The 25969-nt window shown below is 43.7% G+C and overlaps 2 protein-coding genes across 7 annotated transcripts; one reads left to right on the top strand and one right to left on the bottom strand.

Annotated features, from left to right (window-relative positions):
* The first annotated feature begins 3454 nt into the window (after positions 1 to 3454).
* On the top strand, positions 3455 to 9997 carry LOC109521377 (tubulin beta-2A chain-like). Of its 2 annotated transcripts, XM_019879218.1 has the most exons (5): positions 3455 to 4104; positions 5051 to 5159; positions 5324 to 5332; positions 6833 to 6943; positions 8407 to 9997. In XM_019879218.1, exons 1-5 carry the CDS (start codon positions 4048 to 4050, stop codon positions 9477 to 9479), a joined length of 1359 nt encoding a protein of 452 aa, XP_019734777.1. In that variant the 5' UTR covers positions 3455 to 4047; the 3' UTR covers positions 9480 to 9997. The 2 variants fall into 2 exon arrangements, with proteins under 2 accessions (XP_019734777.1, XP_019734778.1); XM_019879219.1 differs by lacking the exon at positions 5324 to 5332 and having other exon boundaries at positions 3467 to 4104.
* A 3211-nt stretch (positions 9998 to 13208) lies between these two features.
* LOC109521342 (desmoglein-2-like) lies at positions 13209 to 23930 on the bottom strand. Of its 5 annotated transcripts, none has more exons than XM_019879164.1 (16): positions 23707 to 23930; positions 22369 to 22482; positions 21417 to 21572; positions 21193 to 21334; positions 20945 to 21108; positions 20077 to 20211; positions 19812 to 19997; positions 19283 to 19557; positions 19140 to 19197; positions 18783 to 18867; positions 18286 to 18507; positions 17412 to 17642; positions 16946 to 17067; positions 16547 to 16861; positions 15339 to 15876; positions 13209 to 15296 (listed from the first exon to the last, which is right to left on the bottom strand). In XM_019879164.1, the coding sequence occupies exons 1-16, from the start codon at positions 23755 to 23757 to the stop codon at positions 14761 to 14763; spliced, it is 3330 nt and encodes a 1109-aa protein (XP_019734723.1). In that variant the 5' UTR covers positions 23758 to 23930; the 3' UTR covers positions 13209 to 14760. The 5 variants fall into 5 exon arrangements, with proteins under 5 accessions (XP_019734723.1, XP_019734724.1, XP_019734722.1 ...); XM_019879165.1 differs by having other exon boundaries at positions 13209 to 15300; positions 15352 to 15876; XM_019879163.1 differs by having other exon boundaries at positions 13209 to 15876; positions 18783 to 18862; positions 19135 to 19197.
* Positions 23931 to 25969: the final 2039 nt, after the last annotated feature.

Genomic DNA, 25969 nt, shown 5'->3' with positions numbered 1-25969 from the left:
ACACAGCGGCCATATTAAAATAGTAAACGAGACACCCGTGTCAAATCTCATCAAGCGTTTGCACGATGCATCTGAAATATAACAAGTACAATGAAACATCGGTGGAAGCACTGATCGTTGGAACAGTGAATGTAAACATGAAGGATTAAAGATAAACGTTTGCAAAGTGATCAAGTGTTCAGGTTCTGCTTCCTTCCTCTCTTGAATGAGAGATTTGAATGAATGTAAAAACAAAACAAAACATGAATTGTACCATTTCCGGTATGATTTCTGAATGTTCGGTTTGACGTTGATTTCCAATTCTTCCACGCACCTGTATATAAGGCAAACGTATTGTCAGAATAAACCACTATTTATTGATCTGCTGTTCACTTTGTTTTACCAAAGAGCTCATGTACAAAAATGTGTGATGGTGGAACTTCATTTTGAGCACGAAACCTTCAAGGTTCAACAACAAAAAAGATCAAGAAAAGCCGACTGAAACATATTTAAAAAAATTTTTTTTTGAAGACACTTCATTTTAGTTGAATTTTTCATATATGGAGTGTCGAGTACAAGATTAAAAAAAAAGTCACTCAGCATTGAGTAATAATATTAATCGACAATTCTCAAAAGATTGACTTTCCTTCTATACGGCCGTGCAGAAATGAAAAAAAATACATGATGACAAATTTCAGTGAGTTTTCATTATTTTAAAGGCATTTTTGGGTTTTATTTTACTTGGTTAACGAAAAAAACTTTTTTTTCAATTTTAGTTTTCATAATTTTGCCCATTTTCGTGAACTATAATAACCTTGGTTTGCACACTTGTGCAACTTCATGACTTCAGCTGTTTATTATTACTTTTAAAAAGTTTTTCAATAGATTTGTACAGGTTATAGGTTACATTGTTGGTGGAGTAATATATATATTTTTTAAATGCTGCCAAAACTGCATTTGAACAGAAGTGTGTCCACTGTAGTTATGCGAGCTCATCAAAAATAGTACTGTAGTAACAGCTTTTTGTTTTGTTTGTTTTAGATTTAATAATACACAACCACAGGGGTAAACATTGTCAAATGAATAATCACTCAAAACTGCACTATAGTACAACCTTTCCCAATAGAGTATCATTTTTATTGGATTAATGTATTCGCGATCTAATAATTCTAATCTCACATCATTAAAAAAAGGCTCCAATTGGGATTTTCTATTTCATTTTTTATTTTGTTTCTATTAATTTTGTTCTTTCAACCAAATATATAAGAAATGCAAGAACGACTCGACCGCAAATGAGAAACCCAATTCACGCCCACCGAAACTCAGCATTCGTCGTGGGCGGGGGTCCCGAATACGTCGAAGGGAGCCGAAGACCTAAACGGCTGCTGTGTGTTGCCTTGCTGCATCAGCGAGGCGCAGTAAGAATGAATCGCGCTCTGTGTGACTCCGCGTAACCAAATCCTGCTCTGAACTCTAAATCCTGTCTGGACAATTTCCTTGCAGGGAACACAATGAAGTTGCTTGGCAACCGGCCGCCGTGCAGGAAGAATGCCCCCGCTGTGAACATGCCCTGTCTTTTTGCTTTCCACTGTAGCCGTCTTTCTTGACTGCATCGTGATGGATATTTCAGCAGTGCTATAGATCCTTTTAAAGCTACACACACACACACACACACACACACACACACACACACACACACACACACACACACACACACACACACACACACACACACACAAGCATGATTAAGACTTCCCCCAAAACGCAACAACAGGATTGAGATCCCGCCGAAGACAACCTCTGCTTGGCTCGTAGAGGACAAAGGGCAGTTTAATGAGTAACTCGCCAGAACAGTAAAAAAGTAGCAGTGTGTGTGTGTGTGTGTGTGTGTGTGTGTGTGTGTGTGTGTGTGTGTGTGTGTGTGTGTGTGTGTGTGTGTGTGTGTGTGTGCGCGCGCGCGTGCCCTGGGAGAAAGAGAATGGAGTAAACATGCTTTGAAAGCCGCCATTTAATCCCCAGCCAAACAGGATGTGAGACAAAAGGAGAACTTTGACTTGCATCTCCTTCTTCAGTTTGGCTCAATCATATCAGTCACTTTTTATTAGTTTGTCTTCATATTGTCATAGCAGCGGCAAGGTGCTCCTGTGGGTGGGGCGGGCACCCCGCAGGCCTGAGATCTGAGATTCGGAACATAGCCGCGGCCTTCCTGTAAGTGGAGTTGGTCCTCCAGCTTCCTTCCACTTTAAGAAACAAAAGCATGCTGGGTTCATTGAATGGTTTGCAAAGTTATCCACTGTGCGATGAGTAAAGGTTGTTGTTGTTTTATCCATTCATCCATCCGTTCATCCATTTTCTAATCCGCTTATCCTCATCAGGGCGCAGGTGTGCCTGGGCCTATCCCATGTGTCTTCCCATGTGGGCAGCAGGCGGGTACACTCTGAACTGGTTGACAGTCAATCGCCGGGGGCACTCAGAGACGAACAAATATTCGCATTCACAATCACTCCTAAGGACAATTTAGAGTGTTCCATTAGTCAACCATGCATGTTTTTGGAATGTGGGAGGAAACCGGAGTACCCGGAGAAAACTCACGCAGGCACGAGGAGAACATGCAAAATTCACACAGGAAGGCCAGAGCAGGAATCGAACCCTGCACCTCTGCACTGTGAGGCAGACGTGCTCACCAATCGACCGCCATTCCACCCGTTGTAGTTTCATTATTATCTCTACTGTTAGTCAAAGAAGGACGCAAGGCCAGCAGAAGGAGGACTGCGCTGTTGTGGACGTGGTCATTGACATCACTAAAGTAGTAAAAACTATAATTAAAGCGAAAATGTCCCTCATTTTAGTCGTCAATTAATATCACACATAAGCTTTCGAGGAGTGGCTAAAATAGTGGCGAGTGATGCGCTAACACATAAGTTAACCCCCCTCACCCCTCCAAATATAGAACAATTGAGCACCTTTGTTCCATCAGAAGCGCATCGACTTCTCAGTGCAGAGTTGCAGGGTTCGATTCCGCCTCCAGCCTCCCTGTGTGGAGTTTGCATGTTCGCCCCGGGCCTGTGTGGGTTTTCTGCGGGTACTTCCGTTTCCTCCCGCATTCCAAAAATATGCGTGGCAGGTTAATGGAACACTCTAAATTGTCCCTAGGTTTGAGTGTGAGCGTGGATGGTTGTTTGTCTGTGTGTGCCCTGCGATTGGCTGGCAACCGGTTCAGAGTGTCCCCCGCCTACTGCTCGAAGACAGCAGGGATAGGCTCCAGCACCCTCTGCGACTCTTTTGAGGATAAAGTGGATCGGAAAATGGACGGATGGATAGATGTTCCATCAGAGGCTATACAGTGCAATCACGACTTACTTGGTTATAATTACTTGTCCACTTTCCACCATTACAGCGTGTAGCTAGCTTGCTAGCTACACCTCCACCGTGACAGTGCGTCTTCCTTGTGCGTCACCATTTACAAAACAACTCAGTGTCATAATTTAAATTCCAAAGTAATATATAGTTGGTCTTGATTGGCCTACCGTAATATGGTCAAAGGTAAAGCTTTTCTTTTATTTTGTTTTGCCTTATACTGGATTATTTGTCCAGAGTGTGTTGATATAAAGAGCTGATTCACCCAGGAAGTGCGGTGATTTGATGTGACATCATCCAAAGAAAATGTGATGAGTGCACATTACGTAGCAGATCAAGTCATGTTATCGACACGTGCAGATGGAAATTCACTCTCACTCTCTCATGTCCCACCTGCTCGACATAGAACGTCCTCATTTTGTTCCCGAGGCAGGCCGATGCTGCTGATGATGATGCAGCACATTTGCCGCTCGGGGTCCGCTGCGTCACAGCCGAGCTCTGCCATTGGCTGCCGAGGATGCTGAAGATGCTGCGACGTCATCCTCCATCCGGCACTGTTAATAACGTGTCCGAGGGAAGCGCTGACTCGGAGCCGCGGCGCAGCCCCACGACACTGACGAGCACACGTCGGCCGAGGCGCCACAAGAGCGGACCCACCCACCACACGACCCACCCAGTCAGCCATCGTCCATCGGCGCAGCGCCCTGCACCATGAGGGAGATCGTTCACATCCAGGCCGGACAATGTGGCAATCAGATCGGCGCCAAGGTACTCAACTCGTCAAATGCTGAGAGTTGTCACTTTCACTCTTACGGGACGATTTTGCATGTTTCAACAATTCAGTTGTAATCAAGTCAAGTTCGGGTTCGGTAATCTATGAAGAGATGAATGTTTCATGTCATTTTGACACCAAGCAGATGCGGACTTGCTGAATGGAGGTCTCGCCAAGGGCGTGGCTTTTGTATCTTGGATGTTCTGTTCGGATGCAGAATCCTGGATTTGTGTGTCATGCTCTTCCTGTCCCAAAATATCTCCGTTTTTTATTTATTTTCTTTTTTTTTGAGGGGTGTTGTTGTTTTATGAAACATATAGGCAGCTCAGTTAAGTGGTTGTCACAGATGCCTTACAGTTTTCAGGTTCAGGTTTGAATTTTCTTCCTGTGTGGAGTTTGTGTGTTTTCCTGGCTTACCTCCTCCCCCCCTCCTCCCATTCCAGTCCCATCTTAGATTTACTACAGGAGGGGAAAAAAACATGTGCATATGTCAAACGAACGAAATGAGCTCAAAAGCATGGATGGTAGGTTAAGGAATGTAAAAAAAAAAAAAAAAAAATCAGTTGGGTTGTAAAACTTTTTTACATTCATTAATGACAAAATAAACATGTATGTTACATTATAAATATGTGAATGTTACATCAATTATTCGCAAAAGCTGGTATGTTAAGTTATTAAAAAATGCACGTTGGACTAATTAAAACAGAACCAATATAGTGAGACCAAACCAAATAATTAAAGACAGCAAATTTCATTCATCTGTGAATGTTTGTCTCAGATCCTGCACAGAAAATGGGGACAAAAGCGCCTTCTGGAAGTGTCAATCATGGCCATGTGGGTTTTTTGGGACACCTACAAGACGTGACTTGAATGTGGACAAAAGTCCTGGGACATGTCCAGGAAAGGAAAATGTGAGACTTGCACAAAACTGTTGTCTTCTAGTTCTGGGAGGTGATAAGCGACGAGCACGGCATCGACCCGTCGGGCAGTTACGAAGGCGACAGCGACCTGCAACTGGAGAGGATCAATGTGTACTACAACGAGGCTTCAGGTACACAACAACCCCAAATTATAAACGCATGACCTTCCCCGCGAGAAAGTAGGTCCTGACACAAATGAACGCAATTAAGGAGAGTAAACGGCAGCTAAAAAAAGAAATCTTCCCTTCTTCTTTTGTCTCCATTTCCATGTCCACCTCCACCCGTGTGTCCATAGGAAGCACAGGTATCTTCACTCGCGTCTCATCTCGCTGCCTCCTGCACTTGCTGCAGTGGGGTTACCTTAGGTCACAACTCACTCAGCCGGCAGCAGCAGTCAATCACTATCTATCTATCTATCTATCTATCTATCTATCTATCTATCTATCTATCTATCTATCTATCTATCTATCTATCTATCTATCTATCCATCCATCCATCCATCCATCCATCTATTGAGCTGTCTGTCTATCTGTCTGTCTCTCGCTAGCTAGCTAACTAGCTAGCTAGCTGTCGGACTGCCTGTCTGTCTATCTCTCCATCCATCCATATATCCGTCCTGAGAGTTCATATTGAAGTCCATACTCATTATTGCGATGCTGTCAGAAATGCGTATTGCATGTTGCACACCGTAAAAATGTCCCGGTTATCAAATATTTTACACTTTTTGGGTTTTTTTTTCATTGAAAAAGTGTTAATGTTACAATTTTTTTTTAATTGAAAAAGTTACAGGGTTGAGATGTTTATTTTATTGATTTATATCATGGACAGTACACATGAATAAATACGTCACAGTTAGCCAGGCTATTTGTCATCTGCAGTCGCAAGATGAATCTCCAATGTCACCCTAAAGGAATAAGAATAATATGCATCGTATTAACAATTTACTACTATTAAAATACAATGACATATTTTCATAATAATTACAATACATGAACTAAAAGTACTATTGAGGCAAAAACAAATATCAAACAAGTAACAATAGTATGTAAATGAGGCAATGTTTTTTGTGACAAATAAATAGCAATGATACATGAAATAGGTAATATTGCTTTCAAGAGAAAATAAGTAAAAAAAAAAACAAAACATGAAAATAGTGATTTATGAGAAAAAGTTATTTATATAAAGATGACTAACAGACAAGTACACAAGGTTTTTCAACAGAAAAGTGCCCATTACAATTTTCAGACAAAATGTTTTAGACATACTTTTAAAGTTACATGACTAAAGTCCTATTTTTCATTTTGTTAAGAAGAATAGAATACTAAAAAATATATTTTTTTTTGGTAATAGTAGTAACGACATAGGTATTTTCTAAGACACCCACCACAAAAAAAAAAAAAAAGTGGCGATGTTCTGAAAATATAGTCATTTTTCTGCGAAAAGTCATAAAGTTGCGATGGGGGACAAAAAGTGGTTACTGGTGACTGCAGAGCACAGGGGCTCATTGTTCCAACAAAGACAAGGCTTGAAAGGAAGACACATTTTTGGGAAGGGCCTTGCTTGAACCGACTATGCCGACCTCAGCACTTTAAGAGGCCCAGTGGTCTGGAAGAAGCAATTCAGTGTGTTGCAGCCCTTTGCTGGCACGCTCAACGAAAAGGGTGTATCGGGAAAAAAAAAAAAAAAAAAACCCAACAACAACAACACGAGCAATTTAATAAGTCAGAGACAGATGGAGAGACATTTAGTCACTAAGTGAGGAATGATATCACTCAGTTGCTCTCTCCTTTTTGTCATCCCAAAGGCAGCAAATTTGTCCCCCGGGCCATTCTGGTGGACCTGGAGCCCGGGACCATGGATTCGGTTCGCTCGGGTCCATTTGGCCAGCTGTTCAGGCCTGACAACTTTGTCTTTGGTGAGTAATTATGAGCCCCCCCGCCCTCCTCTCCCCTGAGTCAAACACACACACACACACACACACACACACACACACACACACACACACACACACACACACACACACGGTAACTGTGTGAGTCTCCCGAGAGCACCCGACACATTCCGCAACCCTTCACGGTATTGTGCGAGTGGAGTGATGCATTGTTGGCGTGGCGCTAGGTGACACGCTGTCAGCTCTCCCGGTGGTCACAAGGGAAGGGCTGCCAATATCATCAGCAACAAGTAAGGGCCCGAAGCCACTGGCACGTTGTACTGATTCTCATCATGGCCAAAAGGAAACCGTGAGACAGGAACTATTTCTAGCTCAGCCTAGTTTTTGCTGAAGATTATTGAATGAGAAATCCTGTAATCCTGCTTTTTACGCCCACAGAAAGCAATGACTGTAAGTGTTTTTTAATGTTTTGGCATGATTATTGATGTCAATTGTGAGATCAAACATCACATCCAGCCTGGTAAATTAGACTTGCCCCAACACGAAAATCAAGATGCACCAGTTTTTACGCCGAACGCATGTGCACAGTCTGTGAAGATAACGCCCCAGACGTTAGGGATCGGGATAGGGTGGGTAAGGTAGGGTAAGAATTACGGTTAGTGTTAGGAGGATTAGGGTTAGGATGACAAGGGTTAGCGGGTTTAGGGTTTAGGGTTTGGGTTAGGTTGAGGGTTAAGGTTGGGGTTAGCGGTAAAAGTTGTTGTTAGGGGGTTTGTGTTAGGGGGTTCTGGATTAGTGTTTTGGTCAATGTTAGAGATATGTGGGTTCAGGTTAAGGGTTCGGGATAGGTTTAGGGGTTAATATAGAACAAGGGGGATGTGGTTTAAGGTCAGGGTTAGGGTTTATGTTTAAGGTTACGGTTAGGGTGTTAGGGTTTCGGTTTAGGGTTAACATTTAAGGCTTAGAGCAGGGGTGTCAAACTCATTTCACATTGCGGGCCACATACGGACTCGGTAGATGTCAAGTGGGCCGAACCATTAACATTATACCATACTGTGCTATGAATCACCAAAATATCATCTCTTTCCTTTGTTTTGGTCTCAAGAAACCTTGATTGGTGCTTTCATATCATTTGCTGCATTGGGTCTATCTCGGTGACAGACTGAGACTGCTGTTTTCTTCCCCAATCAAAACAATGTTGTCGTCTACTGTGATCAAAACAGTGTGCCCCCCTAGCGGATAATCCACGAATTGCATTTTATTTAAAATATTCATTCTGTGTCTTTAATGCATTTTTTTTCCACTTTTAAATGATCCCGCGGGCCGGATCGAACCTCCTTGGGGGCCGGTTCCGGCCCACGGGCCGTATGTTTGACACCACTGGCTTAGACGGGTAGTGTTAGGATTAGGTGGCTAGATTTAGGCATTGAGGACGGACACAAAACTTTTACAGTCATCTTATTTGTGATGGAACATGCGTCTCGCAGGTCAAAGTGGAGCGGGAAACAACTGGGCCAAGGGTCACTACACGGAGGGAGCCGAGCTAGTGGACTCGGTTCTGGACGTGGTGAGGAAGGAGTCCGAGAACTGCGACTGCCTACAGGGCTTCCAGCTGACCCACTCGCTGGGCGGTGGCACCGGCTCCGGGATGGGCACCCTGCTGATCAGCAAGATCCGCGAGGAGTACCCCGACCGCATCATGAACACGTTCAGCGTCATGCCGTCGCCCAAAGTGTCCGACACAGTGGTGGAGCCGTATAACGCCACGCTGTCCGTGCACCAACTGGTGGAAAACACGGACGAGACCTTCAGCATTGACAACGAGGCACTCTACGACATCTGCTTCCGCACTCTGAAGCTCACCACGCCCACCTACGGGGACCTCAACCACCTGGTGTCCGCCACCATGAGCGGGGTCACCACGTGCCTGCGCTTCCCCGGTCAGCTCAACGCCGACCTGCGTAAACTGGCCGTCAACATGGTGCCCTTCCCCCGCCTGCACTTCTTCATGCCGGGTTTCGCCCCCCTCACCAGCAGGGGAAGCCAGCAGTACCGCGCCCTGTCGGTCCCTGAGCTCACGCAGCAGATGTTCGACGCCAAGAACATGATGGCAGCGTGCGACCCGCGCCACGGCCGCTACTTGACCGTGGCGGCCATCTTCCGCGGCCGCATGTCCATGAAGGAGGTGGACGAGCAGATGCTGAGCGTGCAGAACAAGAACAGCAGCTACTTCGTGGAGTGGATCCCCAGCAATGTCAAGACGGCCGTGTGCGACATCCCGCCGCGCGGGCTCAAGATGTCGGCCACCTTCATCGGCAACAGCACGGCCATCCAGGAGCTCTTCAGGAGAATCTCAGAGCAGTTCACCGCCATGTTCCGCAGGAAGGCTTTCCTGCATTGGTACACGGGCGAGGGCATGGACGAGATGGAGTTCACCGAGGCCGAGAGCAACATGAACGACTTGGTGTCCGAGTACCAACAGTACCAGGATGCCACCGCGGATGAGATGGGGGAGTACGAGGAAGATGAAATGGAGGACGATGATGATGGCCGCCATTGAGGAGGTGCTGCCTTGAGAACTGTAAACCGACCTCTGCAGTATACATTTTTCTTCCCTGGGCGTTGAATCGATCGCCACGGGACTATTCTTTTTGTTTTGGACGTTCCGCCTCTCATCTGAGAAGGCTTCATCATTTCATGCTAATGTGGAAAAGCCAACTATTTCTGGTGCAATTTGCCTCCAACTTGGAGCATCAAATTTGAGTTTTCCACACCAACTCAGACTGGTCCGTCCTAACCAAGCCTTGTTGCATGAACTGATGAATCCTTCTCTGATGCGAGGTAAAACATCTTAGACAAACAGAGCAGTCCGGCTGCGATCGATTCAATGCCACGAGAAAGAAATGCGCTGGATTAATGAGAAAATACACAAACCTGCAGTATGAGAACAAGAATAGATGTCAGCATAGAGCTTCTCCATAGTACATGTGACCCATTCTAAACGCTGATTGAAGCTGACATTGCTGTTTGTCTGATCAAAATTTAGGTTTAGCATTGCAAATAAAGGCTACACATGCATTTCGGCAACTGTCTTATTTTAAAGCAGAAATGAAATATCTGCAAAAAATGTTATCTAATTCTGGGAAAGAGCAACTAAATAAAGGTCATTACGACACTTTACAGTAATGAGGTCGAATATAATAGCATAGAGCAGTGGGAGTGCAGTCCGCCTATTTACTTTGAAGGGAAGTGTTCCAGGAAGGGGGCTGGCTGACACGAACAACACCACCAAAACATTGCATCCTAATGTGTTCATTAATGGTGGTGAAGCCCAATCAGAATAACGTGAAGAAAACCCCACTAATACACAAATAAATATTTCTATTTTTGTTTTTGTCATACCAACATGAAACTGGGAGGTGCCGAAACGTTCTGAAGCAGTTACTAATTGACAAGTTTGCAAATGCTGGATCAGCGCTATCAGCAGATGTGATGAGCACAGACGCTCTTGAAATGCGGCCACACCCTCTCCGGTCTGTCAGCCAGGGACGAACGCCTCATGATGAACATATTTGCTTTGACATGATTGATGACGTCACACGCACACGCACGCAGAGAACTGGAGAGGCATGAGTGCGAGTACACGAGTCCTTTATGGTCAAATGATGAGCAAATCTTTGTTCAAAGGAAGTGAAATTAAAAAAAAAACAACTACTCCGGCAGACACAATCTGATGAATTGTATAATTGATTGTGTGACACATGCGAATTTCAGCGGAATCTTGAGAGCTGATGAAGTAGCAACGGGTCACCTCTCTGACTCATTGTTGATCTATTGTAGATCAGAAGGTGGGAGTGTGTGTTGATGGGGCATTTGAACGACAGCGGAACACCGATGATGTTGCACAAGTCGCAATTCTCCACGCGCGTGTGACTTGGTTTGGCTTCTTTTGCTGACTCGGAACATGCTAATAGACTCGAACAAGTGGCGGCACAACGCGAATTTGTATCACAAATAAATATTTCTATTTTTGTTTTTGTCATACCAACATGAAACTGGGAGGTGCCGAAACGTTCTGAAGCAGTTACTCATCGACAAGTTTGCAAATGCTGGATCAGCGCTATCAGCAGACGTGATGAGCACGGACGCTCTTGAAATGCGGCCACACCCTCTCCGGTCTGTCAGCCAGGGACGAACGCCTCATGATGAACATATTTGCTTTGACATGATTGATGACGTCACACGCACACGCACGCAGAGAACTGGAGAAGCGTGAGTGCGAGTACAAGAGTCCTTTTTGGTCAAATGATGAGCAAATCTTTGTTCAAAGGAAGTGAAATTAAAAAAAAAACAACTACTCCGGCAGACACAATCTGATGATGAGCAAATCTTTGTTCAAAGGAAGTGAAATTTTAAAAAAACAACTACTCCGGCAGACACAATCTTATGAATTGTATAATTGATTGTGTGACACATGCGAATTTCAGCGGAATCTTGAGAGCTGATGAAGTAGCAACGGGTCACCTCTCTGACTCATTGTTGATCTATTGTAGATCAGAAGGTGGGAGTGTGTGTTGGTGGGGCATTTGAAGTACAGCGGAACACCGATGATGTTGCACAAGTCGGAATTCTCCACGCGCGTGACTTGGTTTGGCTTCTTTTGCTGACTCGAAACATGCTAATAGACTCGAACAAGTGGCGGCACAACGCGAATTTGTATGAGAGCTCAGTTTTCATTCAGATTTTTGAGAGTTTAAGTTACATAATATCTCATGTTTCATAATTTTAGCTCTTCTACTGGATTATATAACTCATTCACAAATACTTTCATTCTAATATTTTACACTAAAGTTCATATAGGGCAGGGGTGCCCATTACGTTGATCGCAATCGCCCGGTAGATCACGGACTGGTCCCAAGTCGATCGCGAGGTGTGTCGAGGAGAAAAAACAATTTTGTGTGTCTTTGTGCATGATATTTTTGTGTTAATGTACACTGCGTCCTGTCAGTCTCATTTTGACAAAAAGTATGAAAAAAATAAACCTACGGTGGCGTGTGACCTGCGTTACCGGAAGTTGTTAGCGCTCAGCAGTCTGCAATTTCAGCTTGTGATCAGAGCTGTTAGGCTATATCTTTTATTGTTGTCATTATTCTCATTCATAGTTTGTTTCGTGTACAATTCACCGAGGGCACGGGCAAAGAATAGGAATCTAGAGGGCCGAGGGAAGCACTTCAAAACGGTACGTGTGAGCTACGATAGTAACAGGCTGCAAAAGTGCCTCGCATGCCTCCGTGTCAGGCTGTTGCTCATCATGGCATGTGCGTGCGCGGTAACGGGTCGATCGCGGGAGGTTGGTTGATCGAAAAGTCGATCTTCGGTCCAAAAAGTTTGAGCACCCCTGCTCGAAACCTTGTACGTCAGGTTACCTCAAGAAGCGAGGACGCCTTTCATTTAAAAAAATGTGAGGCATGAGCCCTGTCAACAAGGAAGAAGGAACAGATCCGTTCTTTTCTATGATAATTGGAAATAAAGTTATTGGAACGGATTGTTGCTAAGGGTGGCCCTGTGATCCAATGGTTGGTGCGTCGACCTCACAGTGCAGAGGTACCAGGTTCGATTCCAGCTCCTCCCTCCCTGTTTTGAGTTTGCATGTTCTCCCTGTGCCTGTGTGGGTTTTCTCCGATTTCGTCCTACATTCCAAAAACATGCATGACAGGCTGATTGAACCCTATAAATTGTCCCTCGATGTGAGTGTGAGTGCGGATGGTTGTTTGTCTCTGTGTGCCCTGCGATTGGCTGGCAACTGGTTCAGGGTGTCCCCCACCGACTGCCCGAAGATGGCTGGGATAGGCTCCAGCCCCCCCCCCCCCCCACCCACTCAAAGCGGCCCAGAAAATGGATGGATGGATCCTCAAGATGTCACTTGCAGTAACTCGTTGTGTGAGTTTGGTACTTTGAGGGAAAATAATGCATTGTTGTGCAATAAGCTCTGGCATGCTGATGATATTTCTTCCAGCAGGTCAAATTTAGTGGAGAATAACTGAAGAGCTTGTTGCTAAGTGCTGCACGATCAAGTCAACTGGAGAAATGAAGGAATGAGGGAAATCTGATTTCATCTCCTCAACCTTTCTTTTGCTTTATGGCATGGCCGCCTGCCCATGTTCTACTTCAGACAAGGAAGCAGTTGTCCACTGCATATTTCCACATTTCAACGTTAGACACTAGTAAGAACAAAGCATTGCTGCATATTCTCTCATGCGTCAGAAATGAAGAGGCCGAGGGAACAAACTGCTTTCTATTCAATTTTATTATGACAGAAATTGCAGGTTTTAACGCAATACAGGCTATTTACATTTAGAATGTTAGAACTTGTATCAAACATTTGCGTATCAAAAGCAAGGAGAGAAATATTTCTCTATCGCCAGGAAAAGCAATTAAACCAAAACACATACACAACTTTAAACAACATAAAACTAGGAAGGAGTGCAAAAGAAAACTAAATGTACTGCATTCATTACTCAGGTTTAATTGCAGGATTAATCATTTGTTTTTAAAAAGTTTATTTTTTTTTTGTTTGCAAAAGTGCTTGTGTTATTACAGTTCAGTTATTACAGTATTACAGTATTTCACCGCAAGTAAACAACTGATTAGTTGCACTATAACTAACGCTCAATACGCACAAGGTCAACTCCAGGAAGGCCTAAAGTTAATCTATTACAAACTGATCATTTTTCAGAACCACACCAAACGCGCCTTTGTCCACCGTCAGTGGACAAAGACGCCATTAACAGAATCGTTCTGAGGTGGTGAGTATTTCAAGCTGAAAACGCAGATGCAGCACAGGGGTGATTCTGCTTCAAAGCCTTTCAGAATTTAAAAGAAAAAAAAACCTAACAAAAAAACTGAAGCACAGTATTTTCTTCCGACTGCACTGTACTAAATGGTCTTACAATGTGTAGTGGAAAAGGATGGGATCAATTATTGATATCACCATTGTGTTGTTCTCTCTTAAGGGTAAGGTATTGATACAGCAACACCATCTATTCACTGGGTGTCGTAGATTATTTGTATGGGTAGTTTTTCAAAATATGATGATTATTTTAAACAATGGTCTGTCAAAATGTATGTTGAGTGAAACTGGAGTTTAAAACTAAATCGGCAACGTAAACACGGATGCACACAATACTATGGCCCAACCTCGGTGACGCTAATCGCCATTGAAGCCACCGCCTCCGTATAACGGAAGATCAAAATACTGTGCATGGAACTCGTTCCAGATGCAATTTAATTGAGCTGTGACAGTGTTTCAGTGCTGCTGGACTACCATCAGGGTTCAAAAAGGGCTCAGCAATTGACTGTTTGAAGTCTGCCCATGAAAAAATGAAATGAGATGATAATAACTACCCGATCTTCTTTCCACTGATACGAAAAAGGTCTCGATTTGAAGTTGGCGTTAGCTAGCTAGTTTTGCCGTAAAATGAGACAAAGCCCATTTCTTTGTTTTAGCTGGAGGTGCAAACACCCCCCCCCGCCCCCCCATAAATTATTTCGACAGATTTTCCCTTATTGAGTGCTTACAATAAATGTAAGCTTGATGGTTTCTTCCGATGTATCCAATATTTCTTTCAATGTATCGAGTCACTAGATCACTAGTTCAAGACCAAAAATATCAACACCGGAACTGCATAAGATCCCTAGTGCATGTTCATGTTTTTTTTTTCCAAAGGCGATTTTAATCATCAAGAATGGAGGACATGGACTGACATGTCCAGTAGGCTGTACAAGAATGAATACAGTGAATAGAGTGTTTCCAGTGAACATGCCGAAAGCAAACATGAACTTTAAGCTCTCGATGAAGATTCTATATTCCTCTCTGTGACCGACACCTTCTTCTGCTGCACCACCACTCTCTGGCCGACTTGCGACTTGGGTGTGGCTTTCAGGACAAAGTCCTCCTTTGACCCTGTGGAATCTTGAGAAGGCAGTGAGAAACTCTTAGCCTGTACACGTTGACCCCTGACGTCCAATCCTTGCTCACTCGATCCCCGACCCGTCTGGACTAAGGCTACCTGCGCACCCCCGCCTGAAGACCCCTTCTCCACCACCACAACTTGTCTAGATAAGGTTGCTTGCTCGCTCGATCCCTGACCGGTCTGGACAAGGGCCACCTGTGCACCGTGGCCCCCACCTGTAGACGCATTCTCCACCACCAATACTTGTCTTGGTAAGGTTCCTTGAGCCACCTGCCCATCCACAAGCACCATGCCTTGAGATCCCTGGAGGCCACCGACTTGAACCAGGCCTTGCGTCAGCCCCACCTGACCCACTCCCTGCTGCCCGACTTGGACCAGACCTTGCGTCAGTCCAACCTGACCCACTCCCTGCTGCCCGACTTGGACCAGACCTTGCGTCAGTCCAACCTGCCCCACTCCCTGCTGCGCGCCTCCGGCAACAAGCACCATTTGGGACTGGGGCTCAACGACATACATGGGCGCGGCGGCATAGTACAAGGCAGGCTGTTGCACGAGCAGCGTTTGGCTGGGAATCACGACGTTGTCTTGGACGTGCACCTTGGAGAGTGTGGATGAACCCTCTTGGACAATCGTGGACGTTCCAGACGTTACCTTGGAGGTGGTGAGAGTGTCGACATGAACTTGATCCCTGTCTCTAATGGTTTCAGTGTGAGTCTGGACTTGCTTCTTTGTGGAGGGCCTGACTGGAGACACGGGTCTAACTGTTGGATGGATACATATGCCCGCATCCACTTGAGCTGACCCCTTGCAAATCTCAGCCAACGTTTTGAATTTAGGGTCCAGATCATCGAGAAAGGAGAAGTCGTTGTCGTTCTCGTGGAGGCTGCAGCAACCCACAGAACCTGACAGAGACGCGCCACCTTCGTAGTCATAGACTAGTATGGCATCCTTCTCCTGGGACTGCTGGGCAGCATGGTTGGACTTCTGCAAGGAAACACAACAATCATTTATAGAGTTGAGTTCAACTTGATGATGCTGTATTTCAAAGGTAGGCAAGCGAAAGCTCGTGGGCCATATACAGCCCACTGTGCAACTCCAAAAACAGACCAGGTGGCGCAGTGAAAAATAATGGAATGTGAGGTTCTAATTTGCAGAAGGCTAAAAATCAAGTTTGTCTTTGTCTGTCTCTAGGACAAGTTAGAAGCAAAGTACAGTCAAACCTCGGTTTTCGTCCATAATCCGTTCCAGAAGGCTGTTCAAAAACCAAAATTGTTCGAGAACCGAAACCACGCTCTTTTTAAAATAAAAATGTTTATTGAACACGTCTGCTCATAATGGAAAGCAACACGAGGAAGCGTCACTTCCTCGTGTAAGGAAGGCGAGAGGAAGTCAAATGGTGCATTCAAGTGCACCGAAATTTGTTCGTCATCCGAGGCATAAAAAAAACCGCTAAATTTTTGGTCGAAAACCGAATTGGACGAGAACCGAGACGTTCGAAAACTGAGGTTTGACTGTAATTTCGAGGTCTTCACAGTGATGTGTAGTACTACTGTTAGTGACTGGCATATTACATTTTGTCAACCCTTCAGTGTAGTCGTCAGAGGGAAAAGGTTCTCCATCCCTGTTGCAATTCCCGAGGTTGTATGGTACTCACACTGGAATAGTATTCCTGCAGGAAGTGATCAGACACCGCCAAGTCGTCAAAGGCCCCGCCTCTGTACTGGGAGAAGTGACCTTGTCCCGTCATCATCCCGCCATCCATGCTGTTCATCCTTCCATGGCCAGAAAACCGGTTGTACTCATTGTACAGGTGCACATTGTCTGTTGTTAAGATGCAGTTTTCATTGCCAGAGATGAGTGCTCCACCCCCTTCAACCAGTCCCCCGAGGTAGGCGTTTCCTCCAAAGGTGTTGATGTCCTTGGAAATAGTCACCTGTCCAGCATCTGGTGTGTGGAAAAGTGGGACTTCCTATAGGATAAAAGCCCAAAACCTGTCACACGTGAGGCTTTTTGTTTTCTTGTTGTTATTGACTAACCACAAAAATCCCATTACCCGATCTTCTCCTTGGCACTCTGTGTGATAGGAGATCAACTGCTGTTTGGTATCAAACGGAATGGTTTTGAAATCTGCTGCGGTTCCTCCACACAGGCAGAACAGCAGCAGAAGAGGCACCACTAAGACAACGCAACAACAGGACAGGTGATGCATTTCTACACATTGGAAGGAGAGTGCTAGCAAAACCTTAGTTTGAACATATGACGTCGCATTTGTGGTTGTTTTCATTTTATACAGCAATCAAGGATCATGTTCCATTAATGAGACAAGAGGCATTTGTTACACCTCAATAATATTCTTTGACTTATACGGCAAGTACTAAAATGTTATTCATTGCCCATACGGGTAATAACGGTTTATGATATTTCAACTCTGGAAAAAAAATATTTAATTTAAATTATTTAGATGGAAGAACAACCATAATCCACATTCAAGGTAAACAAAAACAGGTAAACATACTTACAGAGCAGTAGCAGTAATCCCAACAGCAAAAGGAGAATTCCTGCAACGCCAAAGTCCGAACGCCTTTCGATGTGGGCCGTACACGTTCTCGTGTTTGCCTCGCACGTGCACACAACCACATCGAGCATCTGAACATCGGCGCACGACTTTCCTTGCTGGTCCTTGATCTCAACAGCCACTTTGTACATGCCCGCCCACAAGTGCTCTTGATCTCGCAAAATTGCCGTCGTCTCTGAAGTCAAAGACAGTGAACACATTTGAAAAATCGCAAAACTCTTCTATCACATATTTTGTCCGGCATGTGAGCAAAGATAGTTGTCAGCGAAGGAACACTCATGATAACATTGGTCTACACAAACGACGGAGTTCTCAGCGTGCAAGCTAACGTTAGCATGTGTGTTTGGCCATCTTGATGACTGTGCTGTATCAATGGCTGAGCAGTGAGCACTACATAAATGGACCTTGTAGTGCCAAACAAAAAGTGTAAATAGGAAAAATGTCATCAAGAATTGCGTACTCGGTACTCGCCCGCCCACAAGTGCTCTTGATCTCGCAAAATTGCTGTCGTTTCTGAAATCGAAGACAGCGAACACGTTTGAAAAATCGCGAAACTCTTCTATCACATATTTTGTCCGGCATGTAAGTGAGCGAAGATAGTTGTCAGCGAAGGAACACTAATGTTAACATTGGTCCACACAAACGACGGAGTGTCAGAGTGCAAGCTAACGTTAGCATGTGTGTTTGGCCATCTTGATGACTGTGCTGCATCAATGGCTGAGCAGTGAGCGCTACAAAAATGGACCTTGTAGCGCCAAACAAAAAGTGTAAATAGGAAAAATGTAGTCAAGAATTGCGTACTTGGTACTTGGTCTTACCATTGAGATGCTCCACTGACCACTTCCCTTGGCTGCTCGTCGAATGCACCGTGAACTCAAACGGAGCCGAGTTGGGGAACTCGTCTTTATCTACGGCCGTGACGTAAATGACGTTTTCGCCGAAGCACATGGTGTGACTAGTGGTGGTCACTCTGGGACAGTTATCGTTAAAGTCCTTCACTTGAATGGCGATGGTCCCCGTGGCGGTTTTTGAGGACACTTTTACAACGCAAGGAAGCATAACGCTCAACGTAAATCGCTAAACATCTCTGTCCGATTTCGTTAGCTGTATGATTGTGGGTGGAGCAAGACTGGGGACAAAAAAAAGATACTTACACTCATGTCTACAATTAGGGGCAATTTAGAGGCTTCAGTGAAGAAAAACGAGGTAAGCATAGGGGAACGCCAAGCTGAAATTTATGCTTATCACATTTGTGCTCATCGTAACACCACACAAAACATGAAGATACAAAACATCGTATTTGTACGAAACTCACCCTCGCTAATGCATATGATCTGGGCGTAGTATGTTCCGTTGATTAAAAACTTGGACTCTCGATCCGGAAGTTTATTCAGCCTAATTTCGGCAGTTTTCTCAGAGCAAGACTGGGGACAAAAAAAAGATACTTACACTCATGTCTACAATTAGGGGCAATTTAGAGGCTTGAGTGAAGAAAAACGAGGTTGATATTTGTGCTTACCACGAGCTCATCGTGCCTCCACACAAAACATGAAGACACAAAACATATCATATTTGTACGAAACTCACCTTCGCTAATGCATATGATCTGGGCGTAGTATGTTCCGTTGATTAAAAACTTGGACTCTCGATCCGGAAGTTTATTCAGCCTAATTTCGGCAGTTTTCTCATTCACGATCAGCCAGTTGTCGTCGTCGCGGAATTTAACGTACCTAGAACAAGAAGGTTTTTTTCCCTGAGTGTTAGTCAGGCGCTCCAACTGCATGCGATGTGTGTTCGGACAAAAAGATGTCAGACCTCACGTTGGTGGCAGTCTGGTGCGTGTCGCTGTCAATGGCAGTGTAGGTGGTGATGACTGAATTGATGGAGATGGAGGTGTGATCCTCGGTCAGAGTCACCACTTTGACAGACGGCTGGAAGCGAGGACCCTCCTTCTGATTGATCACGTTGATCTTCACAGAGTACGACTTTGAGGTTATGGAAGTGGAGGTCGAGCTTCCGAAATCATACTTGGCCTTGTTCGAAACTACCACCCCCAAATTGAGGGACTTTATCTCCTCGTAGTCCAGCTCCTGCAATGGCAAAGCACAAGTACAGGGTTGATTTTTACAGTTTTTATCCATTTCTTTTCTGAACCGCTCATCCTGTTAAGGTCCTGGCTGAGTGGGAGTCTATCCTGGCAGACATTGAGTGAAAAGCTGGCTTCATCCTGGACTGGTGGCCAGTCAGACACACAGAAATGATAACCATTCACACTGTAACCAAGTGGGAATTGAACCCAGCCAGTGTGATTTGTTTTGAAATGCACATCTTTCAAATTGCTTACCTTTTGAATCATTATTATGCCCTGGTTGGTTTGAGCATCGGTGGTGATGCTAAAATAGCCCCCTTCGTTTCCTGAGATGATTTGAAAGACGGCCAGCCAGTTGTCCGTGTATTCCAGGTCCAAGTCGATGGCCTGGATCCTGAGCACTTCCACATTGACGGTGTTCTCCTCCACCCTGCCTTCATACTGCACACAACAGGAACCAGGAACTTCAAGTGCGCCCAAGGGATTGTTTCAAACCTATCGTGATGTTGTCTTGACGTACCGATTCTTTTTCCAGAGTGGGGATGTTGTCATTTATGTCCAGGATTTTGATCTCAATTTCCCCCATTCCCACATTTCCTCCAACTTGTCCGTTCAAATCTGAAGCTCTGATGACCACTTTGTATGTATCTTTTGTCTGAAGGAATACAGCACATACAAAAAATACACTTTTGTGAGCTTCAAAGTTCCGAACATTTTTATTTTTATCCTCAGGGTTACCGCTAATTTAACTCTCCTGAAATTTATTCTAAATAGAAATGTGTTTGTTGACTATTTAAAGATCCTTGAATACGTTTCTTTTTCAGCTATAGTAAAAGAGCCTCGGGCATTTACAGAACATTCATTCATTCATTTTCCAAACCGCTTCAACTTGATCGTGCAGCACTTAGCAACAAGTTCTTCAGTTATTCTCCACTACTGTGAAGCCGACGTGCTAACCATTCGACTACCGGGCCGCCATTTACAGAACATTGAGAAAAAAAAAAAAAACATCATCATGTGGATGTGATTTTTACCCGGTCATCACAATCCAATGAACCCAAAGTCATTCACGCTTCACTTCAGTCAACACTGAGCGCATTTACAAAAATCACTCGCTGCATACATGGCAGAAAGTGTATATAAATTTGACCTGTCATGCAAGTACTGCTAATTCCAACCAGCCACTATTTGTAACACATGGTAACTGTTAAGGTGCTTTGGTGCTGCAGATTTGGTTACCAAGGGACTCCAACGAGGCTCAGCAGCCAAGTCTTTCATGTCCGTGAGAGAACAAGCGCTTCGATGAGCTGAGGTCATTCGTTATGTTGGTAACACAAGAAACAAACTCAGCCAAAAGCCATTGGCGGGTTTCCACTGAAGCGCCTCACCTCCCTGTCCAGTGTGTTTCGCAGAACCGACACATCTCCGGTCTGAGAGTGGATGGCAAACATGCCGGCAGTGCTACTCGTCTCCACGATGCTGTAGAAGATCTGGGAGTTGATGGTGTCCTCTTGATCTGCGTCGGTGACGACCACACTCATGGCAAGTGTCCCTGCGAGCCGACCGATTGATGGTTTCAGGAAAAAAAAACTGAAAACTTTGCGATAAGTTGAAGCAAGCAGATGTCGTTGGATACCTGCGGCGCATGATTCCTTGACAGATCCCACTTGTCCCATTTTAATTATAGGTATATTGTCATTTTCATCCACTACAGTAATTCTGATGTCGACGTCCTTTTCGGCACGAGTCCCGTCTTCATATTTTGCCACTCCTTTTAACTAAAACGAAAAAAAAAAAAGAAACCTTGGGCTTGACAGAGTGTCTGGTTTTGCATTAAAAAGTAAGTCTCAGCGATCTTACATCATAAAAGGCGATCTCCTCTCGGTCCAAGACTTTATAGGCTTTCAAATAGCCAGTTCTTTGGTCCACCCCGAATACGCGAATGGGAGGCTCGTCAGCACCGGGCCCCCTGAGCGAATACAGTATGGTCGTGAAGTTCTCTTTATCGGAGCGAATCTGTAACACAAACACAATACGTTATAGAGTAAGCTCACTCTTCTCAATGACATGAACAAATGCGAGCCAGTTGTTACATAGGACGGCTCCTTTCTTTGGTGACGACTCTGAAAAGTACCATTAGCATTCAGTGCTAACACAAAGCCAAGAGGTGTCCAGGCTACGGTCCAACTTTTCACTAAAATATAGGTTCACCATGGCTATTATGTTGCCATAATGGGAGCAAATGTGATATTAAATGTATCTAAGCGGTTACAGTGGTTTTCAATTTATACCATGATGACGATAATTAAGCGACCACTAAGCATCAAACCCCACATACACGTCTTTCATCCAATTTTTTTTGCCACTCTTTTCAGTACCATTGGCGCCAACACTATAGTTACCCAAACCCAACATACAACTAAGCTGATCCAGCAAAATAGCTTTTGTCTTAAGTGGAGGTGCAAAGATTCATTGACAACGAATCGATTATCAAAGTAATGGATTATTTTAGATCATCTTTGTGTTAAATCATTTGCTTTGACAATGATCAACTTTTTTTGCACTTTAACATAAGACAGAAGTCATTATTAATTTATGTTTGTTCAATATCTACATTGAACATAATTTGAAATTATGCCCTATTTTAGGAAAAAAAAGGGGGATGGAAATCAAAAAAAAATTTTCAGATTTATCGACATAATTGAAAGATTAATCAATGAGAATAATCATAAATTGCAGCCCTAGTCGTAAGGAGGTACACGACCACAAGTCTTTTGCGCTTTTTTGCTTCTGTCTGAAAAGTAGCACTCACTCTGCCAATGTTTATGCCGGAGTAGTCGTGGTTCTCTTTCAGCTGCCTGGGATGACGAATCCAATCTCTTTTCTGCCTGTGCAGCCCATTTCCCTCTGCCCGCACGGCAACAACCTGCAGGTATGCACAAGGAGGGGGTAGGGGATGGGAGTGGGAAGAAACATTCACATCATAAAAAGTGTGTCACAAGTGTGGTATTTCAAATACAATGCCTACAAAAGATCACATTTTAATCCACAAAAATACACTGCCTTGATTATAACTACTTTGCATCAGAGTCAATACATGTGTGTGAAGTGTTCAAGTTAGATACTGTATATTCCAACGGATGTTATTTTTTGGGAGTCAGTTTATCTCAACGTGTGTGTGTATTTAAATATATATACATATATATATGCCGTGTGTGTGTGTGTGTGTGTGTGTGTGTGTGTGTGTATATACACACACACACACACACACACACACACACATTACCTGTATGCATCAATATTTTTATGAGGATATAAAATGGAAATGCATAAATGTATTAATAGACCATTGTGATAGGTACTGATGTAAAAAAATATATATTTTTCACACGTCAATATAGGCCATTATTCTCAATGTTAAACAATAAAACCTTAAATGAGCATCAATTATTAATACTATAGACATTGCACATGTCATGATAATCAAAGCTGAATACATAAAGAAATAGCATAAAATGTATTTGTCAACAGACTCAATCTTAAATATCTACCCCCCCCCCACTCCCAAAAAAACTAAAATAAAAATAAATTCACAATCTGCATGCTTTGTACCTATTGACATTGTCATTGTTGTCCATATATTTAAAAAATCGCAATACGTTTTACTTTAATTTAATTAGTTCAAAATACGTTAGAAATTAATAAAGAAAGTCCACAATTGTCAATGTTGAAAAATATACATTTTAGGTTTTAAATTCACTTTATAAAACGTATTCCTTACTTGATTAATGTACTATAAAATCCCTGACATTTCATTTTCCTTCTCAATATATTGTGTCATTTACGCTTGAAATTTGTCATGCTGGCTCCACTTTTCCATTTTAGATTATACCGGAGACACTCCGCTCCTATCTATGCGTAAAAATCACAACATGACTTTAAATATCGCCTTGCAAACATCGCCACGAAAGCGCCGCGATCACTTTTTCTTGTTCCGTGCGCCAAACGGACTGAATTCCACTCGGACTTGAGGCAGTGACGTGCTGGCTCGTCCTGACACGAAAACCCAGAAAGAAGCCCGCACGCAAGCCCCACCTGAGTAAAGTCCGTTACTCGCCACGGGGACTACTTTGAACGGCTCCATACTCACCGTAAAGCAGCAAAGTAGAGCAAAAACGATGCAGCTCAACGGAGCCGCCATTGTCTTGATGGTGATGGGGGGGGCAAAAAAAAATCCACTTGTTTGTCCTGAAATTTTTGGACGTTATTTTCCGTCTATTGTTGCTGGCAAACTTTGGCCCTTCGCGGGGCTAGGAGGAAGAACATGTAGTGCAACGGGAGGGTGGACGGGTTGGTCCCTCCCTCCTGCCGTTAGCTGCTGCTGATAACGGGCGGAGAAAGGAGGTGCATTGGTGGTCATCCACTTTTTATGCAGAGCTGCCAGATTTGTACGCTGTGCAGACCACAGCAGTAGCAGAGGCTAAAGACAGACCAAAGTTATGCAATTTACAAGGGAAACGACTCAAAGTGATGAAGAACAGTACACACATTTCATCGCTGTTTACTGGAAGTCAAACTAAGGTTCAAGCAAGGATGAATCACAAGTTTACTAAGGGATTCCCAAACTGCAAGTGTTCTAATGTATACATTTCTTGTACCTAAAATGCACTTCAGCGACTTTTCAAATCAGCCAGTTTGGCAAGTTGGGCAAACAGCTAAGAGCCACATTTTTGAAACAGATAAATGGGCCAGGTGATTCGTAGCTACTTTAAGAAACAGTAATAATGTGCATCATTATGAATGTAAAGTATATTTATGTGATTGCTTTTTTTCAAAATTTTAAAAGAAAAATACTTCACTCGTTTTTAATTTGAATATTTGGAAAGAATTTCAAATCATTCACTTATCTTAGAAAATATTAAGTTGAATGCATAAACTAAATATTTGATTTTACAAACATTTAATTCATCCATCCATCCATTTTCAACACCGCTTATCCTGAACAGGGTCGCGGGGGGGTTGCTGGAGCCTATCGCAGGTGATTTCGGGCGGAAGGCAGACCACACCCTAAACTGGTCGCCAGTCAGTGTAACAGGGTAACAACCAATTATGGCTAATGTGTTTTCTGGGTTTGGTCATGTGACATTCACAAGCTGAGTCGTGATTGTCCGTTACCTGAGCCGCAAAGGCACTATGATGTCATTTTCAGTTGACAGCAAGTGGCAAAAATGGCCGCCCCTGAGATGGATAAAACAGGTGAATTTTGCTGCTTCATTCATATTCCACCAACACAATCCTAATCTAAATGCCGTGTTTAGACTAGTGGGGGTTTTGACTTGACTTCTCCTTTAAAATAAATGACTTTAAATGAGCCTTGGTTTGACTTGAGTATATGTGAGAGAGACAGGGAGGCCCCATCATAAAATGAGTGCTTCAGAAAAAAAACAGTGTACTGTATCTGTTCATACTGGTGAATATCATTTTACAAGAAATATTGATCAATTTGACATATTGTTGTTAGACTTTGACCATTACTGCACTAAACTTTCAGTGGGAGTCATTAAGTGTTACTTTTCTATGAAATGACAACAATTAAGTTGGCCCACTCTATTCTCAGAAGCTCAACTGTCCATAGATGCGAGTGTGAAAGCTTGTTTACTGTATGTACGCCCTGCCATTGCTGGGGACTAGTCCAGGGCGGACCCTGACTATTTCCAATTTCTCAGAATCCTTCCGTTTCTCATTTTTTCAGATAAACACCAGACTAGATATTTGCTCGTAATATTGTGTGTCTGAGGCTTTGTGTCGTGTATATGCAAAGTGGATGTACAGGCATTCCGACTCATCAACACTGTGACTCATTTTCAACGGAAGCAAAGACATTTTGCAATAGCATGAATACAGATCTTTCACACGTTGGGAGGATTTTTATCATGAACTTGTCATTGTCTTTTATCAGCAAAAGCATCTGCTCCCCTTTGGATGAGTCAAACTGTAAATGGTGCAATTTTCTTTTGTGTGTGTGTGTGTGTGTTTGTATCCCAGAAGCACGCACAGACAACATTTCCTTGCAAAAAGTGTAATTACTTCCTCTCCGCCAGCCCTCTGACTGCACTTTGCATCGAGACAACGCTGTCAGCCAATGTGCGCCTCCTTCTTTATCTGTTCTTGCCCACCTCCTCCCCCTGACTGCATTAAACAAACATGCACACCAAAAGTCACAGGGAATGCTTGTGCGGTGCCAAAGGTGTGCTCCCAGGGAATGTCACAGGCAAGGTGCAATTTTTACACTTCAGCGACAACACATCAGTCTAAAGACAGGCCGATATATTTGAACAGTACACTGTTACTGTATTTTTTAATCCAGGTTATTTTTTTTAAGTCATAGTCAGTTTTTGTTTAGTCATCCATTT

This window comes from Hippocampus comes, unplaced genomic scaffold (genome assembly GCF_001891065.2).
Source record: "Hippocampus comes isolate QL1 unplaced genomic scaffold, H_comes_QL1_v1.1 scaffold85, whole genome shotgun sequence".
In the NCBI taxonomy this organism is placed as follows: domain Eukaryota; kingdom Metazoa; phylum Chordata; class Actinopteri; order Syngnathiformes; family Syngnathidae; genus Hippocampus; species Hippocampus comes.
Note: the sequence above shows the minus strand (reverse complement) of the source record. Positions and strands in the feature narration are given on the sequence as shown.

What these genes read in the sequence shown, in the direction of transcription:
- LOC109521342 (XM_019879163.1), bottom strand. Translation starts at nt 23,757, where the DNA reads ATGGCGGCTCCGTTGAGCTGCATCGTTTTTGCTCTACTTTGCTGCTTT. An exon ending in CAAGGAATCATGCGCCGCAG is followed by an intron (nt 21,109 to 21,192) that starts GTATCCAACGAC and finishes GTCGGCTCGCAG; the next exon opens with GGACACTTGCCATGAGTGTG. An exon ending in AGTGCCAAGGAGAAGATCGG is followed by an intron (nt 16,862 to 16,945) that starts GTAATGGGATTT and finishes TTTATCCTATAG; the next exon opens with GAAGTCCCACTTTTCCACAC.
- LOC109521377 (XM_019879218.1), top strand. Translation starts at nt 4,048, where the DNA reads ATGAGGGAGATCGTTCACATCCAGGCCGGACAATGTGGCAATCAGATC. An exon ending in GCAATCAGATCGGCGCCAAG is followed by an intron (nt 4,105 to 5,050) that starts GTACTCAACTCG and finishes GTTGTCTTCTAG; the next exon opens with TTCTGGGAGGTGATAAGCGA. An exon ending in GCCTGACAACTTTGTCTTTG is followed by an intron (nt 6,944 to 8,406) that starts GTGAGTAATTAT and finishes TGCGTCTCGCAG; the next exon opens with GTCAAAGTGGAGCGGGAAAC.